This window comes from Amblyomma maculatum, chromosome 1, assembly GCF_055883805.1.
Source record: "Amblyomma maculatum isolate TAMU_Amacu chromosome 1, ASM5588380v1, whole genome shotgun sequence".
NCBI classification, from domain to species: Eukaryota; Metazoa; Arthropoda; class Arachnida; order Ixodida; family Ixodidae; genus Amblyomma; species Amblyomma maculatum.
The window spans coordinates 212,060,115-212,079,607 of record NC_139344.1 but is presented as its reverse complement, the minus strand read 5'-3'; the positions used below and the strand labels follow the sequence as shown (position 1 = coordinate 212,079,607).

Genomic DNA, 19,493 nt, shown 5'->3' with positions numbered 1-19,493 from the left:
AGAGAACACTGTGCACTAACAAAAACCAGTGACATTTTCTCAAGATGCCTTCACATGGGTTACTACATTTCGCCACAAGATGCCACTTCACTCATTTTTATGCGATTTTCAGTGCCAAAATAACATGATCAATCCTTGTTTCTTGGATATTGTAGTGTTCGATCTGTACTATGAGAGGCAAGATCTTTTCCGCCGTAATCCCAGTACATATTTTGGTCAGTATTCTGTCCTTTTAAGCTTCACACTGCTTAATGCAGTCTTGCAAGCTTATAATTAGTGCAACACTGTGTTTTCAGTTGAATTTGGCTGTTCCTGCATAGCACTCAGGACTTTCGAATTTACTGAGCTGGTGCATTGTGCTTGATCGAGTTATCTGTGAAAAATTCTCATTGCAGATTATGGGACTGCAGAAATCTCTGAGTTACCTGCGATTTTAAATTAACCGTGTTTGAAATATTCAAGATTTTACTGTGTTAATGTGAGAAGGCATTCAACACTTTCGATTGCAGAGGCTGCGAGAAGAAAGATTTGGTAGCACTTAGCCACTGAGTATGTTCGCTGGGAAGAGGGTGTTATGTGAGGAAGGAAGACATTTCAGTAGCAGCAGCATTTACAGACATGGCTACCTTTTCTCTTCTTAGTTTCTGACGCAACTGAAGGAATGACTTTTGGATAATGCTGTGCTTCTATCGTGATGCCATTAGTCAGACATTTTTGTACTAAGATGCTTCTTTAACAGAGGCTCTGTTTACTTCTTTGTTTTGCATTCACTTCTAACTGATGGGCTTACTTCATTTTTTTTTTATTTGCAGGTATTTGGCTATGAATTGGTGGACGTTGATGACAAGCAAAGCTCAGTTATATTAGTCAACAAATTGGATCTTTCAGACCTTAACCATTTTTTGAAGCGGTAAGCATTTGAATTGCACTGCTCATACTGCTGTTGACGGTTGCAGCCTGCAAATTTGTCCTAAGGAATTTCTTTATTGACATATACTTGCAGTGCTTAGGCAGCATACAGGCACTGCTGTTGTGGTAACACACGTAGGTGTGCGTAGAGGGTGGGCGGCCACCCCCCCTATGAAACTTGTTTCCCCCCAATGCAGAACCCTGCGCATGCCTATGGTAACACATCAGCAGATAAGTGTGCCTTCATAGCAACTTTTCATGGTCTGGATTTCAGAGCTTTCTGCTGCTGAGGCAGAATGGAGTAGTTTAGGAGCTAGTTAGCTTAATTTTAAAATTTGCTTTTTTATCACCTTTTTTTGACTGTATGCAGTGCTAATCACTTCAGGCTTACAGTGAAAGCAGGCACTGTAAATATGGCTCGGAGGAAGCAGGTTATACAAGAAAAGTGGCACAGGCTGGTTTGATGCGTTTTGCTGGTGCCTTTTATTTTCTTATCACTGTATGGCTTCTTGTCAGTGCTGAATCCAGGCCACAATGACCACTTTTTATAGAGAGGAAATGCAAAAATGCAGCCATGTACTGTGCTCTTTTCTTTGTAGAGCCTGACAATAAAGGTGCGGCATTTTCACTGCACTGTTCTCCACCCTCCCTTTTTTTTTTTTTTTTTTTTTTTTTTTACCATAAAACTTTGATATTGTAACTGCTGCTGTAGCATAGATGGGCACTAAGACACCTGTAATGGTGAATATGACATTCAAACTTAGTGTCTTATTTATTTATTTAATGGGCTGTTTTCCATCACCTGTTACCTCTCTCCATTACACCTTACTCCCACTGCACCAGACTGCCATAATAAATCTACGCTCAGTTCCTTCTTCTTCAGTTTCTTTTTGAGAGCACACCCCCCCATTCTTCTTTCCCACCCCTTTTTCACTGCGTGTGCTAGTATTGGAGAATGTTGTTGAGCACGTCTTTTTCTTGTACCCTGCATGGTGGCTTTGTGGCTGTGCTATATTTGCATGGTGAGCAGAAGGTTACTGGTTTAATCTTGGCCGCATTTTGTATTAAAATGCAGCTGCACGTTAACACATTCACTGTGTCGCAGTCAGTGGTCTCCATCACATATGCAAGTTGTGCAGCAGTGAATGCTGAGTAACTTTATGAAGCCATAGAATAGTCCTGTAGGCTGTAGGTTTCAATGTGCCCACAGAAATCACCCATGCATGGTCCCTATCACCATCAGCTGGTGGTTTAACCCCTTCACCGTTTTGTTATATCAACAAATTTTTTAACAGAACTGCTTATTTTTTTTATTCCTGATTTCGGTTATTATTGCAATAAAAAGCATGCATTCGATCTTTAAAAAATTTTTCAAGCAAACATGAAGTCAAATTAGCATATTGAACTTTATTATTTCTCACAATACGGAAGAACTGCTCAGCACAAAGTCATCACTGTCGTCCTCACTCCCTGAAACAATGTACACTTCAGTGTCTGAATCACCATCGTTCGAAGAAGATGACGACGAAGAAAAGCGTCGTTTCCGAGAAGACGGGCCAGCAATGCATGCGTCGCCTCCGCCGGATGCCATTTTTAAAACCCACGTTGCCATACGAAAAAGACGTTTATGTGGTAGAAAAAAACCAAATTATGAGGTCAGTGCTGCCATCTGTCGAGCAAAATGCCATCTAAGCCACAAACGAGCGCTGCTCGTCCGAAACGCTGAAGGGAAGAACCTATTCAGCGAGGACGAGCTATAGTCGTCCAAAACGGTTTGGGGACGGCTTGGCAAGGACGAGCGCAGCTCGTCCGAAACGGTTAAGGGGTTAAACCGGCGAGTCTTGATGTACAGGGATCAGGGTTCCGAAAATTGTTGCATCAGTGAACATGCTAAAGGACCCCGTGTTGTTGGAATCGCTCCAGAACTCTCCCCTGAGGCATGCTCGATTGCCTAAAACTATCTTTTTTGCACATGAAAATCACTCAGCGAACCGTGCAGTCAGTCAAACATCCAGTCAGTCTCTTTTGTGACCCACCGCTGGCATGCTCTTTCTTTGTGGCTGCAATGCAGATATATGGTTGATGGGCTGCTGGTGTGCCTCTTCGTTTTTCAGAAGTGAGAAGGAAAGTGCCAGGCTGGGGCTCATCATCATTGTCCTGACCTTTATTCTGATGAATAATGGCTTCGTTTCTGAAGGTTTGTATTCCTTTTCCTACGTTGCGTGCTACCACATAGCTCGGGTATAGCAGCCAATGGCTGGAGACAACACTTGTGGAGGCGACGTTTTGAATCGTTAGCTGTTGATAGCTGTTGATAACATCTGGATAGTTGGCACACATCTCACCCACATGCTTCAGTCATGCTTTGTACATCTTGAAGACTTTCGTCCCCAACTGTACTATGCAGCTTCTGTTTTTGAGCCTCTGAACCCTTTTGATGTATCTATTAATTCCTCGCCATTTTCATGGTATCAGGGTGGTGTCTGTTCTCATATAAAATCACCGCTACCATTGGCCAACTTTCTTGTGCGTGAGGGGACGAGCATGCATTAAAAAAAAATAAAGTAAAGATGTTGCTTGATAACACATCGTTCCCTATCATCCTTAGCCTCCTCACAAGTGCACTGGACATTTCTCTTTAAAATCAGGCTCAGCAGTGATGCTGAGGCTGAGCAATGGCAGTTGTGATAAGGGATCATTGCGGTCCATTTTAAAGGATAAGAGAATGTGATATAAGGAAGGAAAGGTGTAACTTCTGAGATGGCATTTAGTGCACTTACTTTTTGCAAAAACCACAAAACATATTTTGCTGTATCCTTTTTTTTTCTTTTTTTCTTGAATTTATTTGTTGCTTTGGCAGTCTTTAGGTTTGAGACCATTTGAATTTGTGGCCCGTTTGTTGCTATGCTTTAGTTCAGTTTGTATATAAAGTTCGTTCTGCTGTAATTGCAGCCAATATTGTGTCATGTTTTCCTTTCTTTATCGCTCTGTCAGATGTGTTAAGATTGTTACACATGTGGAGTTGCAGTATTATGGCATACACACTCACAGCCAGTAAAATTCTGTTGCAACTGTGAACATAGAGCTGTGTTTTTTTGGTTTCCTTAGGTGCGCGTCAATTTCATGCCATGATTTCTGTGGAAACGATTTTCAGCTGGCTATTTACAAACTGTTCTGTGCTGTGAAAAAAATGTGTGGTATATCCATTCAAATGTCTCTGGTTTGCCTTTTTCTGCACGCAGATAAACTCTGGGAGCTGCTGAAGGCATTCGGCCTTACTCCAAAGTGAGTTCTTTTTTTTTTTTTCTTCTTCTTCTTCTTCTTCCTAACCATTGGTTCAGTGTTCTTGTACTCTTCACTTGCAGTTGTTTTGTCCTCATTCTACAGCGGAGAACTTTGTATGTGAGTGTAGTTTGGGCAGTGAGATCGGCAGTGGCTATTGGTACTGTTGGTTAGCTTGTTTGTAAACATGCTACTAGCAGTACTTGCATGACAGTTTGACAGTACAATGTACCGCAATGCGTCCAGTAAAGCAGTTTGTTTTGGTGGCCCATAACAAGGCACAATTTGAAAAGCTGTAGTGCTGGAAGGAGTGCTGTGCTTAGAAGCTAATAGCAGGCAATATTAAGGTGAACGCCTTTAACGCCTCATCGTTGTCAGCAGGAGTTGTCGGCAGAGGCTATAGGCAGAGGGTGTCACGCTTTCGAGAGCGAGAGTTAAAAATAAATTAAAAAACCTTGTCTCCACCGGGAATTGGACTTCCATGCCTTGAATCCTCAGCTCAGTGCTTTATCAACTGCGCCACGCCCCGGATCGTGAAGCGCTCTTCATAATTCCCCTTGTCCACCATGAGGATGATACTAGCGGGATTCCGCGAGTGACAGATACTGTGCCTTTCCTTTCCTGTAAACGAATTGTAGAGCGCCGGTGAACTTTGATGCATTCAATGAAGTGCTGGTTGTGTTCGACAAGGGGCGCGCAATGTACCGTCACAGCGGGTCATGACGTCACCAGACGATTCATGCATATACGAAGCTGACCTCGCCGGGCGTCCGATCCAGGCGTCCGTGCAGCACCTTTCATTTGCCGCTTCCTCGAACGCCGCACCACAGAGCAAACAGAAGCAGACCCAGGTGTCTAGGAGGCATCAGCGGCGTTTGAAATTGATTTACAGGATAGAAAAGGCGCAGTATCTGTCACAATTCTCCACGGACATATGTACCACGCCATAAAGGAAGGGAAGAAGGTGGGAGTGAAAGAAGAGAGGGAGATAGAGGTACCGTAGTGGAGGGCTACAATCTACCGTGCTGTAATGGCTTTCGCCTCATTGCACTTAAGTGGTCCAAAGTCCCCTCTAGAATATTTTTAATTAGCATACCTTGTGTTTGGTTTGAACACTTGTGCAGAAAAGTTTTGATCACAACCCTTTGCAGTCGCAACTTCTGCCAACTTTGGGGTCGTTCCAGTGTGAAACTGTTTTGCCAGTTATTGGCACCGCAAAAGGAAACAACTGAGTAAGGACAAATTGTGGAAAATTTATTTTTGGCATAATCCTTACATGTCCCCCAAGTCTTACAGCGATGTTCGGGCAACTTGTAGTAGTGCTCAAAGCACTTTCCTTAGTACAATACTAGATTATGACTGCAGGTTTTGCAGACAAACACTGTTTATTTCCTACTATCTTTTTGTTTCGAGGTCACTGCACACAGCGTAGTCTGTGCCACTTCGACCTGGGATCTTGTATGTACAATTAGGTCTTCTACTCAGCTGTTCTTCTTAGCCCATATGGTCTCTGCTTGTATGCAAGCACACACACGCCCACCAACTGCCTGTTTTAGCTGCTGCATCATCATCAAAATTAAAACTTGGCGACTGATACTTTGAAAAGCTAGAAAAAGTGCTTTTTCTAACCTTTCACAGGCATGCATGACCGAACAACTATTGCGAGATCTGTTAGGTGTTTTACTGCGTTACCAATGCCGCTGTCTCCAGCACTGTCTTCTTTATTGCTGTCGGCACTTGGTACTGTGGAATCACCGTCGTCATCATCTAGTGAAGGCACAATGTTCTCTTCCTGGCTAAAATCATCTTTGCTTTCGCTGGCAACTTGCGAATTTTCGCTGCAGAAAGCAATTCCTGGGCGAAAATCCTTACTGGTCTATCCGGTTAGGAAGCAAATTTCCAGTTGATACCAGTTGGTTCTCAGTTGCTTGACAATGAATCTTCAACTGGGATCAACTGGGAATTTGTTCCTTAAACCAGTTAGACCAGTTAGGATTTTCACCTGGGTTGGCAAGAGTGTCGTCATGCTTTGCTTCCAGCGGCATGGATATGTCAAGGCTCCACTGGAAAATATAAAAGCTCACAAAAAGGCTGTCTTAAAGTTTAAAACAAAAATACAGTAAACTCTCGTTAACTCGAAGTTGTAAAATCAGGGAAAAATTTTGAGATAAGCGGAGTTTCGAGTTAAACAAAACGCCAAAAATTTCTGACGACAATCCTTGGCGATCAGCCGCGTGCCGCCACCGCCAATGCCTGTCGTTGCCGCTGGTACACACCGCACAGAGCGACAGAACTCTGCGACAGAGGCTCGTTTTCAGTGTTGCTTTGTTACCGCCGCCTCGTCGTTCAGTCAGGGGGAGTACAATTACGCTATATCCCATTTCTAACACTAAACAGCACGACGTACGGTAAAACAGTGATGAATATTTTTGTAACGCATCGCGTGTAAAAAAAAAAAAAGAAAGAAAAAAGAAAGAAAGGTCACAGCTCAGCGGTGCGCTACTACACTGCAATGCAAGCAGCGACTTCCTCTTGCTCCTTTCGAAAATTAACAATATCTAGCCACACTAGCCTTTTTATTTTCCTTTACTACCCTACCAAGCTTTTACTGAATTGTCTCGATGCGCTCATAGTATATGCACGGATCAGACGAAGTGAGCATCTGCAGGTTCTTCGCTCAAACCGGACTAGGAAAACCAACTTCGCTCACTAAAAACAAAAAAAAAAGAAAAGAAAAGAAAGAAAAAAATAAAACAGAAATTAAGTAGCTTCAAGCCTTCTGCGATTGGCTGCCTAGCGAGCTGCTCCTGGGTGATACGCGAAATGTTTTACAAACCCAGAACCTGAGCGTGACAGCAACGAGCGCAAATGCTTTGGCGACCCTTGGCCCGTCACGTCTGTCGACGCTCCACTAAGGGAGCTTTTGTAATAAATAAAAAAGAATTCTCCGGAAAAACTCAACTTTATAATTTTTGAAGGAAGAACAGGGTAATGAAATGAAATCTTGATGCGGAAGCTAGCCTGCTACTGATTGTTTTCCCATTCACTTTCTATTTCTAGAGAAGTGGAGTTGCAGCTTTGCTGGCTTAAAATAGGCTTTCATGGAGTTCCAGTGGAACGGTGTAAGCTATCAGCAGAACTACAACTAGGCATGATATGCAAACAGGCGTCACTCAAGCTTGTTCTGGTTAGGCTCAGAAATGCGGTTCAAGTTTGCACGTTCAACTTTATAATTTTTGAAGGAAGAACAGGGTAATGCTTGCCCGCTTCGCTTCGCGTTAGCATTCGGCCCAACAAAAGCGTCCTCGAGCTGCTAAACGCATCGCATAAGCCGTTGGTTGTCGCCGCTGCATTCAACTTTGTTGCGGACACCACATACACAACAAAAATCAGTCAACGCTTCGTGCACATGGCGCCACGAAACAGAACCACACAATCACTAAATCGCTCTTGCCGGTATGCACGTGCTGAGGGCAGCTGACCGAACCACGCCCAATAAGACTTATCAGCCCCCGCGTGCAATCGGCGCTCATGTGACTGCTCCCAAGGTGAAAAACGGCTGCATCCGCGGGAATTTTGCATTCGCTCTTCGAACATGATAGCGTTCGACACTTAGTATAAAAACAAAGCGCTCGCTTGGAGCCCTTATCACCTTTCGGTAATGACCTTTGCCTTCGGTCTTTCCGACTCAAATTTCGAGATATCCGCATTACGCCCGAAAAATACTTCGAGATAAACAGGACCTAATACATAGCACCTATGGGAGGTGAAAGCACGGAGTGGAAAATTTTCAACCTAATCAATTTTTCAAGATATGCGAGTTCGTGTTAACGAGAGTTTACTGTATGAGTAAAAATTAGTATTTAATCAAGAAATGGTGCTTCGTGCATGCTATTAAAAATGCATGCAAATCAATCGCAGAAAGGCTTGTCAGGCATTGCCCGATAGTTGACCAAAACGGCTGCATTTTGTATTTTTGGGAGCGGCTTGACAAGGAACCACAAAGGGTTAATTGCACTTTTACAGCAGTATTCTCTGACCGCAGTATAGATTAAAGGTGGGCTGTCAGTAATTGTGGAAGTTCTTCTTTCAGTTTTTTTGTATTATGCATAGTCAGTCTCAAAGCCCACCAGCCTAGCTTTACGCCTCCCTAGAATTGTGTATTTGATCAGAGCTTCGCACTGCAAGTAAGCCATGTCAGAGTGTTAAAATATTGTGCTTACCCTATTTAACTTCGTCTGATGGGGACAGTAGATGTGCCTCTGTGTGATGTTTTAACCCAATGCATTTGCGTACCTCAAACGGCGGTATGCAGAAGTGTTTGTCAACTCTTGTACAGATCTTGGGCACCTTTTCAATTTATGCCATATAGTTACGGTAACAACACCGCTCACTGATCTGTGCAGTGAGTGCAGTGACAGAGGTCTGCACTTTCAAAAGGTGGCTACATCCGTTGGTCTAGACACTTCGGCATTTATATTGGAACCGTCAAACTAATATAGCTTGTTGACTCAATGACCGACTCTAGGGAGCTGCACGAGTGGCTTCAATGGCTGCTGAGCCGTCAAGTTAGGAGTAGCAACAAGCACTCATCAAGATTTTGAGTGTCTTTGTGGAGGAGGGAGCAGCAGGGTAGTGTGCACTCTAATATGAAAGATGAATCTAGAGCGGTGGTAGCTCGTTTGCAAAAATTAAAGTATCACCTCAGGACCTCTGCAGTAGGCTTAATAATAATGCGACTAAGTCGTGCCAAATTGCCTGTCAAGTGCTTGTTTGAAAGTGTACACTACTACTCTTTGTCTAAAAACAGTGGCTTCTATAAAAATAAGCGTTGAAATTAGTCTAAAGAAATAATGTTTGCAAATATTTTCTTTCTTTTTTATGGCAAACTTCTCGACTGATTGCACAGATGCATGACCATTGGTAGTGTGACAACACTGATGTAAGGATGTAGTCGAACCTCGATATAACGAACCTCAGTGTAACAAAATTCACTATGCAACACATTTTTTTAATTTTCTAATCTCTGCCCTATTGAAAACCATGTTTTTTCTTTTTTGCAATTTAACGAAGTAATTTATGCCACACTTTTGATTTAACGAAGTCCTTGCGCATCGCATGCATTTATCAGCAGCCACCTTAATTGACAGTGGCGTGAGAACTTTAGCATTTTGCATTTCCCTGACATCAACGACATCCAGGGCAGCTTTTCAGAAAATTCTTTTCATCTTTTAAACCACCCACATACATCTACCCGTCCACGAGGTGGGCCTTATTCACCTTATTCACCTGATTTGACTTGGTGGTTAGGCCCTGGTAGCCCTCGTTGGGCTGTTGAACCAGATACCTGGGGTAGTGATCACAGTCCTATCTTTATCTCTCTCACTCCTTCGCGCATATGTAAAATACGCCGTAGCATACGAATAGCATCATGGGACTCTGTACGCGCAGACAATCGCTTATCTGAATGGACCATTTGCGGAAAAGCTCCTGCGCATGCGCGACAAAGGAGCAACTAGCGCCCTCTGTAGGCAATTTGGTTTTGGTTGGAAAACATGACACGCCAGTGCTGCCTGGCCGTGCATTCTGGCGCTGTTGAGCGGTGGATGATTTGAGTTTCTTGTCTCTTGTGTGTTTCTTGTGTGTGCCCGTGGCTCAGGAAAACTTATGCATTTAAAAAAAAAAAAAGTCGGACATGTGAAAAAAGGCCGTCTGGATACTTCATGACTGGTCCCCGAACGCGAGTCGTCTGCTAACGAAGTAGTGTGCTCTGTGTCCTCTAACGCTGCTGCTTTGTGGAGGCGCTTTTGTTCTCCCCGTGTTTTTTTTTTTTTTTTTTTTTTTCATCTTTTTGTCGGTGCCATATTCTATTCTTATGAGTTTTGTTTCCTTCTAAAGCCGCACCATTTACGGAAAAGGGGCCATCTCTGCCTTGAGACAAGGTAGTGTAGAGCTTCCCTTTGACACATAAGAACTATCAACTTGCAGATACGCCCGTGCAAGAAGAAGCATCCTAGTGCCCTCACAGAAACACTCAACAGCAGCCGTGCTACATGCTGACAGGTTTCGCTGAGCCTTCAATAAGGAGTAAAGAAACGCAGCATTGTTCACTATTGCATGCAGTCGAAAGACAGCCATTTGACTGGAACGCCTTCTATCTAAGCTAAGCATGCGCCATGCAACAGCGACACTTGAACGTATATATAACGAGAACCACGACGACATACAAGGCGCGAAAGACGAAACCGTTGATGGGGTCGGTCGGACCCATCGGGCCCTTTCCGAAGTAGCTGGGCGTTCTTGCTGTATTTGGCACTTGCTGCCAAATCAACACATATCGGTTTTATAAGAGTTCTTCCATCGACAGATTCGGTGGGAAATGAATTTATATACTTGTATGAACATCCACCGTAAATCCAACAATACAATAGCAAGGTGCGCTAGACCTGAACAGCGGGAGCACGGCAGAGTGCAGTCTACGCAGGAAGCGGTCTGTCAGTAAGCGAAGCTCTCGCGTATGAGCGCGAGCGTGGTTGAGATAATACGAGTCGTTTAACAATCAGTAAAGCCTGGACTACATCAGAAGCTGCAGGGACGAAGTCAGCAGGAACTCTTACCCTACATCAGAAAACCCAGACAAACATTTGCGCGTGTTACAAAATAGTGCATCCCATGTCACTGTAACACTCGTCTGCGCATTAGCGCTCATGCAATACATGTTCATTTTGTGTACCAGCATTCTGCACAAGAGAGATACACATGTTTCTAACCAAAATATCTCACACCGCAACGCAATCGCAGTGAATTCAAACGATGTGGCCCGAATCAACAGCGAACCATGGCATTGTCGCATAAACACTGCGGTCTTCATGGATGCTGCTCACTCTCATCAAAACTTATTAGTGGTATGAAGATTCAAGTTCCTGACATGGCCTTCCTCCTTTAAGCATCGGCCAGGATGCGCCTGCAGGCGAACAGTTGAGGACGAAAACTGCACGTATTGCTCATACGTGGCCATTATTCTGGTTACAACCCGAAAAGTCGGCGCTCTACATCGTTCTCCTTCTATGCCATCCTCTTTCTTCAGCATATGCACGTTTTCAGCAAAAGAGCAACACTAAAACAACGATTTAAACGCACGTGAAGCGCCGAACGCTGCCTTGCGCATGCCAGTTCGAGAAGCCCTTTCCAACCAAAAGTGCCGGCGAAGCTTCCCATTTTGGACGACAGGTGGCGCTCGTTTTTCCGCAAATGGTCTATTCACCCTATCATCAGCATTGTCTACTCTCTCTGCTGTTCTTGCGTCCCACACGATTACCACCACTGTAAATGAAGACGAGCCGAACCCCGACATCCACCTCCTGAATCTTTGGGCTCTACATCGCCAGGCGGATCATTATGCTGCTCACTACCCCGATGACCCATCGGCTATCCCTGCTCTTCACCGGCTACCGCACGTGCGAGGCGGTGTGAAAAGCGTCTAGGAAGGCAACGTCGGGCTGCATGGTGTGAGCGCCTGTCCTCCAAGCAGGGTAATAGACAACTTTGGCGAGTGTTTCACGCCATGGTGCGCTCTTCTCAAGTTTCTGATTACACAGAAAGCATTCGCCTTGCGATGAATGTGGATGAGGACACTTTTGCAAAACAGGTGGCCAGACAGTTTTTTCCACACTATGATTCCACCTCGACCAAACCCCCCGATGAGATTACTTCTGACCTAACCATGGCAGAGCTGCTGGCCTCCATTGAACGCCTCAAATCTAACTCTACTCCCGGGCACGACGGCATACCTAACTCCTTATTCCGCAATTTGGAAGGGACTGCTTTGCAGGCCCTGCTTGATGCATTCAATGACGTGGGGCATTCTGGTGTTATGCCGGACGAGTGGAAGCATTCTATTGTTGTTCCAATACCGAAGTCAGGTCATCCTCCAGTATCTCTCTCGGCCCTTCGTCCAATTTCCCTGACGCCAACAATCTGCAAGCTTTACGAAAATATTCTCGCCACTCGCTTATCGTGGTGGTTGGAATCCCATGATTGTTATCCAGAATCCCAAATCGGCTTCCGCCCGCAAATAGGAACGGAGGACGGCCTTGCTACTTTGGCTGCTGACGTGCTTCACCACTCTCCGCACAGTCATCTGGTTATAACCGTGATCGCTACAGATATAACAAAGGCATATGATAACATCCTTCACTCAGCCATTCTTGCCTCCCTACAAACTCTCGGTCTCCCTCACAGGTTTCTCCTCTCCATTCACGCCTTTCTAACAAATAGAATGTTCAGTGTGCGTGTCCATGGAAAGACCTTTGGTCACTTCCCCTCAAACAGAGGAGTGCCCCAGGGCTCCGTTCGAGCCCCTACATTATTTAATGTGGCCTTCATTCCACTTGTTCGAGCCCTAGAGACCATCCCTTCTATACGCATGCTTGCGTATGCCGATGATGTAACCTTATGATGCTGTCACCCAGATACATCTGTCCATCAGGCGGTCCCCCAGCATGCGCTGGATGTATTGATACTTCGCCTCCCTCCTTTGGGTCTAACTCTTTCGCATACAAAGTCCTGTTTCATTCGCATTGGAAATAAAGCTGGCTTATGGAAAGCTCCCACTATAAATTTTATGGTAGATAATACCCCGATTACTCAGGCGCAAACCATTCGCATTCTTGGTCTTCTTCATTCCTCTGGGACTGGCACCCTGTGGCTGACAGCCATCCGTAAGTCCGCTCACGCTACTCTAGGTCTGATTCGTCGCATAGCTATGCACTCTGGTGGCGCGTGCTCACACAGCCCGCCAGCTTGTTCGCCCTGTCCTCCAGCCGCGTATAATCTACCAGGCACAGTTTCAACGTCTCACCCGCAGACAGTGGGACTCCCTTAAGGCCATCAATCGTGAGGCTATGTGTGCAATAACATATCTCCCCGTCTAACACCCATACCAGTACTTCAGGAATACGCCCAGCTAAACACGCTCAGTGAACTCGTTGATCAGCGGATGGCAAACAGAGCTCACAAACAGTCTTTACAACTCCATCGTTTAAAGACACTACCTCCATGGTCATACTGCCAGCTCACGGACAATCGCCCCACTGCTTCCCCATCGCTATCATCCGCACATCTGCCTGAAGGGTGCATATTATATGCTGATGCATCACATACTGCAGAGCAAGGAGTTACTTCTGTGTATAGTCCCTCTCATCCGCATCTGAACACTCACGTGACATATACCGCGGATACGTGCACCCCTCTGGCACTGGAACTTCAAGCCATTTACAATGCCATTTATTCCCTTCCGCCAGTTTCTACATTCAATGCAGTTCATCTTTACACAGACTCTCTCACTGCCCTTAAACAGCTTAAGGCCATTCGACGCACATTCCAAATAACACAGTCCATTCATTTGCTCTGTTCAAAGTACCCATGTCCTGTGCACATACACTAAATTCGCGGCCATGCTCGCGATTCACATAATGTTCAAGCGGATGCTATGACGCACATAAACACATCAGGCGATCCACCACCTTCCCCTCTTCCCCCAGATCCGTTCCTGTCCCACGTTTCCGATTCTCAAGTTCTGCGCCAGCGAACACACGCTCTCATTCCTCCGTGTTCACACCCTCTCCCCCGTAATCTTACTCGGCAGGAGGAGGTATCAGTGCGCCGGATTCGGGCAGGGGCGGCTCTGACCCCATCTGTACGACATCGTTGGCGTGATAAAGATCTGCCAGTGACTGACAGGTGCCCTCACTGTGACACTGCACCTGAGATCTGTGATGTGCGTCATTTGCTGTGGACGTGTCCAGCAACGACTCCAATTAGACAATGGCTACTCATGAAGGTGGGCCTGCAGTGGAACCGCGATTGTGATTACGAGAAGTGGACAATGGACAATCGCTACACCGCCAACCTCTGCAAATACCTAAGTGCAACTGGACTTCACTCCTTCTTTTAACTTTCTATCTCCTGCATCCCATTCCCCCTTTCTCAACTTATGCCTTGTGGCAAACTTTTCGAAAAAAAAAAAAAAGCAGACTTTTAGTTTGTTTTTTACCACAGGTCCATCCTGCCACCCTTCAGTTGTCAAAGAAAGCATGCAGTCAGCCGCGATCATGACGCGGGCTTTTACATCGTTCGCTTCAAAAGGTGTGCACTGCTACACATGTTCCAATGATTTTATGACAGCGGACGGCGCCCACCTCAATCGCTGCGTGATATTGGAAGGCACTGAGCAACTGGACCAGCCGAGCAAGCCACCGTCCGCACTCCTAAGCCGCAAGCACTCTGCCAAGTTCAACCCCACCCCTCCCCAATCGCTCCATCACTGGAGTCAGCACACACAGAACACACACAGTAAAGTTTTCGCTGCACGGAATCTTGGTGCCCTGCCAAGAAATACACTAGACTGCGACGACGCGCAAGGAAGGGACGCACTAACGACAATCATTTCTTTTTTTTTTTTTTTTTTTTTTTTTTTTTTTTTTTTTTTTTTTCAATTGTTGGCGGCAAAAGTGGGGAGCAAATTCATTACACATGCAAGTATGGTACACATACGTGAGGCCTGAACTATTTCCGTGCAAAGATAGCCATGCCAGCATGGGTGATGCGCTCGCTCTTTGCTCACATGAAAAAAAAAATGATGCATTTGCACCCGTTTGCTAGCACAGAACCGGGTTAAGTGGAGAAAAATGGGAGAGGCCTTCGCCCTACAGTGGGTATAGTCAGGCTGATGATGATGATGATGCTATCATCCATTATCCTCCTGATGTACAAAACATCTGCTACCCTTGTTAGTGCTATTATTGCTAGAATTCCTTGCTTATTTCCTGAATTCATAATTTACAAGTTTCCATCTACTAGCAGTGTTCCACTAACCTGTTACTTTATTTGGGCAGCTAGAACATAGGAACCTCAGCGTAACGAAATTCACGATTTAACAAAATTTTCGGCAGTAAGTAGGACTTCGTTATATCGAGGTTTGACTGTAAACATCCCAAATGATATTCATTTTGTCACATAGCAGTGGCACATGTTGTTTGGTCGGTTTATGAGATTTAATGGACGCCGTAGTGGAGACTCGAAATTTCGACCATCTGGTGTTCTTTAAAGGACCGCTCTCCAGGGAAGGTCCTTTTAAGCAAAGGAGCCCAGTGTTTCGATCAGGTACCGGAGATAGTCCGTGCAAAATGCTACAGCGATATGCGAGCTGCAAAGCAGCAAAAATACAAATCAAAGCTCCCTCATCCTCCCCTTCTGGAAACCAGCTATCCCGTTCTCTACGAGCCGCAAGGCTGACGTCGGAGTCGAAAACGACATCCATTGGTCCGTCTCGCTGTTTGACGGGTGAAGGATGGGTGCGCTTTTCCCTCACCACAGCCAGACTGAATGCAGTGGCGCGCGCTCCCCCCCCCCCCCCCCCCCTTTTTTATTTTTTCGTGCACGCCAACTACCACGCCCCACCTCCCGCCAAACGCAGAGGAGGAAGGGGAATTTGTCTTGCGGAGGCTAGACGACCGGGCAGGAGAGTGAAAACCCTTTGCGAGAGAATGGGAAGAGAGAAACACGACAGAATCGGGTGGCTGTAACTGTGTTAATAATTGCTCTTTTCAAAAACATTTTGTGGCCTTGCGTTCTGGGGGTGAAGTGTCACAGTCACCGGGGAAGAAAATATTTTCAACTGAAGGGTGCACAGTGGGCCTTTAACGTGGAGTGACATTGCACAGCACACGGGCATCTTGCTTTTTGCCTCCATCAAAAAGCAGCTGCCGCGGCCGGGATTTGATTCCGCATCTTTGGGCTTAGTAGTCGAGTGCCCTAACCACAGCACCACCACAACAGGGCATGGTGGCTCAAGTCTCTTGAGTTCAAATGCAGTTGAGAATCTTAAAAATCTTGAAGGTCTTGATTCAACTGTTGCTCGAAACTGCCTTTACGACATTGGTATATGTATGCATGACAATGCATGTCAATTTCAGGGCATTTAACATATAAATAACTGCTTTAGACAGGTCACTTCCATGCATATGTTACGAAGGCTGTCCAACAAGTAATGCCTCCTATATTTTTATGAAATTATCAAGTTTGCAATCTCTGTTAACAGGTATGGCTTTGAGGTAACAGTGGGTGGGGATATGCGTACCTACTTTGTACTAGCTTTTTTTCCGTCATGGCGCAGTCAGAGGCGACAATGCCTGCTGTCACAATAGCTTACAACAAATGAAACAATTGGCATGCTTGTCTGGCCTGTGCTACTTATCCTTTCTGCAGTCCTGACTAGGCATCATCTGATTTTTTATCTTTGCTCTGCGCAGATTCAGGTTAGAGAATGGTAGCATCATTAGCAGTGTGAGGACAGGACTACACCGGGAGGAAAACATTTTGAAGGACACTTAAATTCACCCAGTTAGACACGACAGCATTAAAGGGTCCTAAAGTCACTCGGGGTGTCCTCTGGTGCACCTTATCACAGACATCCACATGCTTGTTACCATCTGATACGGCATTTTAACCCTAGCCAAACAATCGTGTCTCTGCGATGTAGGGGTAGCATGCCTGACTCACAACCAAAGGTTCAGAGGTTGTTTCACCACTTCACCATTTACCCCCCCCCCCCACACACACACACACACTTTTATTTTTAAATGATGTCACGACACGACGTCATGACTACGTGAAAACCCCTCTTGGCCAGTCACGATTTTTCAGTGAGGCCAATGCCACTCTTTCCACTGAATGAGGCCTTCAACACTGTCATTTTAAAAGCTGGTACAAAGAGGTCATTCACCGTTGGTACACAGCCATACAAGTTGACTGGGGTCATATCAAAAAGGAAAACAGGTCTGACAGTTATGTGCTTATAACATTGTTTGAATTTCATGAATTTTGAATGAATAGTGTTTGAGGGGGGGGTATTACATTTTGCACATCCTTAGGGCTGGATGACATCATTGGCTTTAGTGTTGCAACTCAGTCTTCGTTTGACTCCACCGTGGTGGTGCAGTGGTTTGGGCGCTCGACTGCTGTTCCCAAGGATACAGGATCGAATTCCGGCTGTGGCGGCCAATTTTTGATGAAGGTGAAAAGCAAGGAGCCCATGTGCTGTGCACTGTCCGTGCACGTTAAAGAACTCCAGGTAGTCGAAATTTCCCTTGCCCTGCACTACGGCATCACTCATAGCCTGAGTGGCTTTGGGACGTTAAACCCCACAAACCAACCAAAACCAATCAATCTTGGTTTGGTCAGCTATGCGTACCATTTATGCATTGTTCTTTTTTCTTGCAGTACCAATGATCCCACGTTTGGCAATGTCGGCACATTGATCACAACAGAGTTGGTCAATGAATTGTACCTCAAGTACTCTCCCATTGCCGGGACATATGACCCAGTCAAGTATGAGTACCAGTGGGGGGTGCGGGCCCACAAGGAGGCCTCCAAGAAAGCCATGCTCGAACTGTTCTGCAAGGTATACTTCTTTTTAATTAAGTGCATAGATGCTCTGAGGAAACGTCTGTTGAGTTTTGAGCACTCGACTTCAGGGTACAGCTGAGGTCGATGTCAGAGTACGAGGCTATGGCTGTCAATTCTCAAGGCCAGAAATTGTTTACATTTAGTATAGGGCCGACCACTGGCTCTTTCCTAATACATGCCTCGCATCCTGTGCAGGCTTTGTGCGCATATTAGATATGATGGTGCTATCTCACTATGAGCTGTAACACGCAACGTGGAGTAGGATACCAGTTTACAAAGCAGTGCAGGCACAGTGATGCTGGAAAATTATGCACATTTAATGGCAGATAAACAGCACAATGAGCCTTAAGTATTCGAGCACGTTCAAAACACTGCAGGAAAGTGCACTGATTTCCTTCCAAGTGGAAACCTCAGTTGGTTAATTTGGATGGCGTTGCAATTTGTATTAAACGACAGTACATATGGCTGCTTACATGCATGCCCCTCCCAGCAACTAACTGCACCTGTTCTAGTGCAATACATGTTGAATGCTTTGGGTATGAAACACTGAGCCCCCCCCCCCCCCCAAAAAAAAAAAAAAAAAAGTTTTAGTAAATAAATTAAAAGCAGTGCATTCTGCTATGAAAAAGAAATTGGTAGTTACAACCTTTGCAAACAAAGGGAGAAAAATGTAGAATGGAGAGCAAATTAAAGCTATTGGTATTCTAGCGGAGATTGAAAAGACCTGGCTGACAATCTGGTGGGGAAATAGAGCGGGGCCCAAGGCAAGGAAAATGTTGCCAGAGGCAACTGGCACTCGGATAGGCAGATAAGATGCTAGATGGACGAGTTCTGGAAATTAATTTGGCTGGGGACAAAGCATTAGGCAAGTTTGTTATGTTTAAGATTTATTAATCTGTTCTTGCTTCACATGGGCATTGTTCTAACAGCTTTGGAAGCCACTGAGGTACGAGCCTAACCTATCACTAACAGAAGCAGCTTGGATTGCTAGATATGTTAGAAGTGATGATAAATGGTGCTGCTTTTTGTTTTTTTTTTCTTTCAGATTATGAAGCAGAAGCCGGAGGACTGGAAGACTATTTACGAAGAAGTTTTTCATTCGGAGTAGATGTGAGAAAGGAGCACATCACTGATAAGTCATTCCACATAGAACATAGACGTGTGTCACCCTGTTGGGATGTTCTTGATACAATTTCAACAAGTTGTGTACCTGACAAGTGTAATTCATTAAACTGTGTTTTAAGAAAAATGCATGCCACATTTTCTGTGCTTGGACATAAGCATGGACATGCTCTATGAGCACCTACATGCCTTAGTCTTTCCTTTACATACTTTATTTTGGACTAGTCATGCTGTAATTTCTATCAGCAGATGTTTTATTACACAGCAAGTCATTTTTGGTTGAACGTGGGCATTTTTGAAGTGCCTGTGGATCTATATTGTTATTTTTGCACACACGCTAGGCAAGGATGTACAGAAGCCAGTATACAAGGCGTTCAACTGTCGAGGTTCCTCGAAGCTACAAAAAACAAGAACCCGTAGTTTGTACAAGGCTGTCATAGTTTTACGAGTGGACACAAAGCTTTGAGTTAGTGATTCTCGCTGAATTGATCTGGTGACAGGAATTTATAGTTTGTTGCCGTCTAGACCACTGTAATAGTGACCCTTGCAAGCAGTGACAAGCAGCAAGCGAGGAGAAAGTTCGGAATTGTTTGAGGGCGGTGGAGCTACTAATGTCCTTCCAGAACAGCTTGCCAGCTTGTATGAATAAAGCTTTGCAAACTGCTATACCAGTACCGTACAAAAATGCCAACGTTATATGATGGTAAAAGGCA

General features: G+C 45.0%; 1 protein-coding gene across 2 annotated transcripts in view; it reads left to right on the top strand.

Annotated features, from left to right (window-relative positions):
* The window catches only part of MAGE (necdin, MAGE family member), a 30,820-nt gene extending 11,917 nt beyond the window's left edge, over positions 1-18,903 (top strand). For both annotated transcript variants that reach the window (XM_084590248.1, XM_084590249.1), the window contains exons 6-10: positions 813-910; positions 3,024-3,106; positions 4,152-4,194; positions 17,473-17,653; positions 18,704-18,903. In XM_084590248.1, the coding sequence (XP_084446374.1) occupies positions 813-910; positions 3,024-3,106; positions 4,152-4,194; positions 17,473-17,653; positions 18,704-18,766 (468 nt within the window). In that variant the 3' untranslated portion in view covers positions 18,767-18,903. The remainder of the gene's footprint in view (positions 1-812; positions 911-3,023; positions 3,107-4,151; positions 4,195-17,472; positions 17,654-18,703) is intronic.
* The last annotated feature ends 590 nt before the right edge of the window (positions 18,904-19,493 follow it).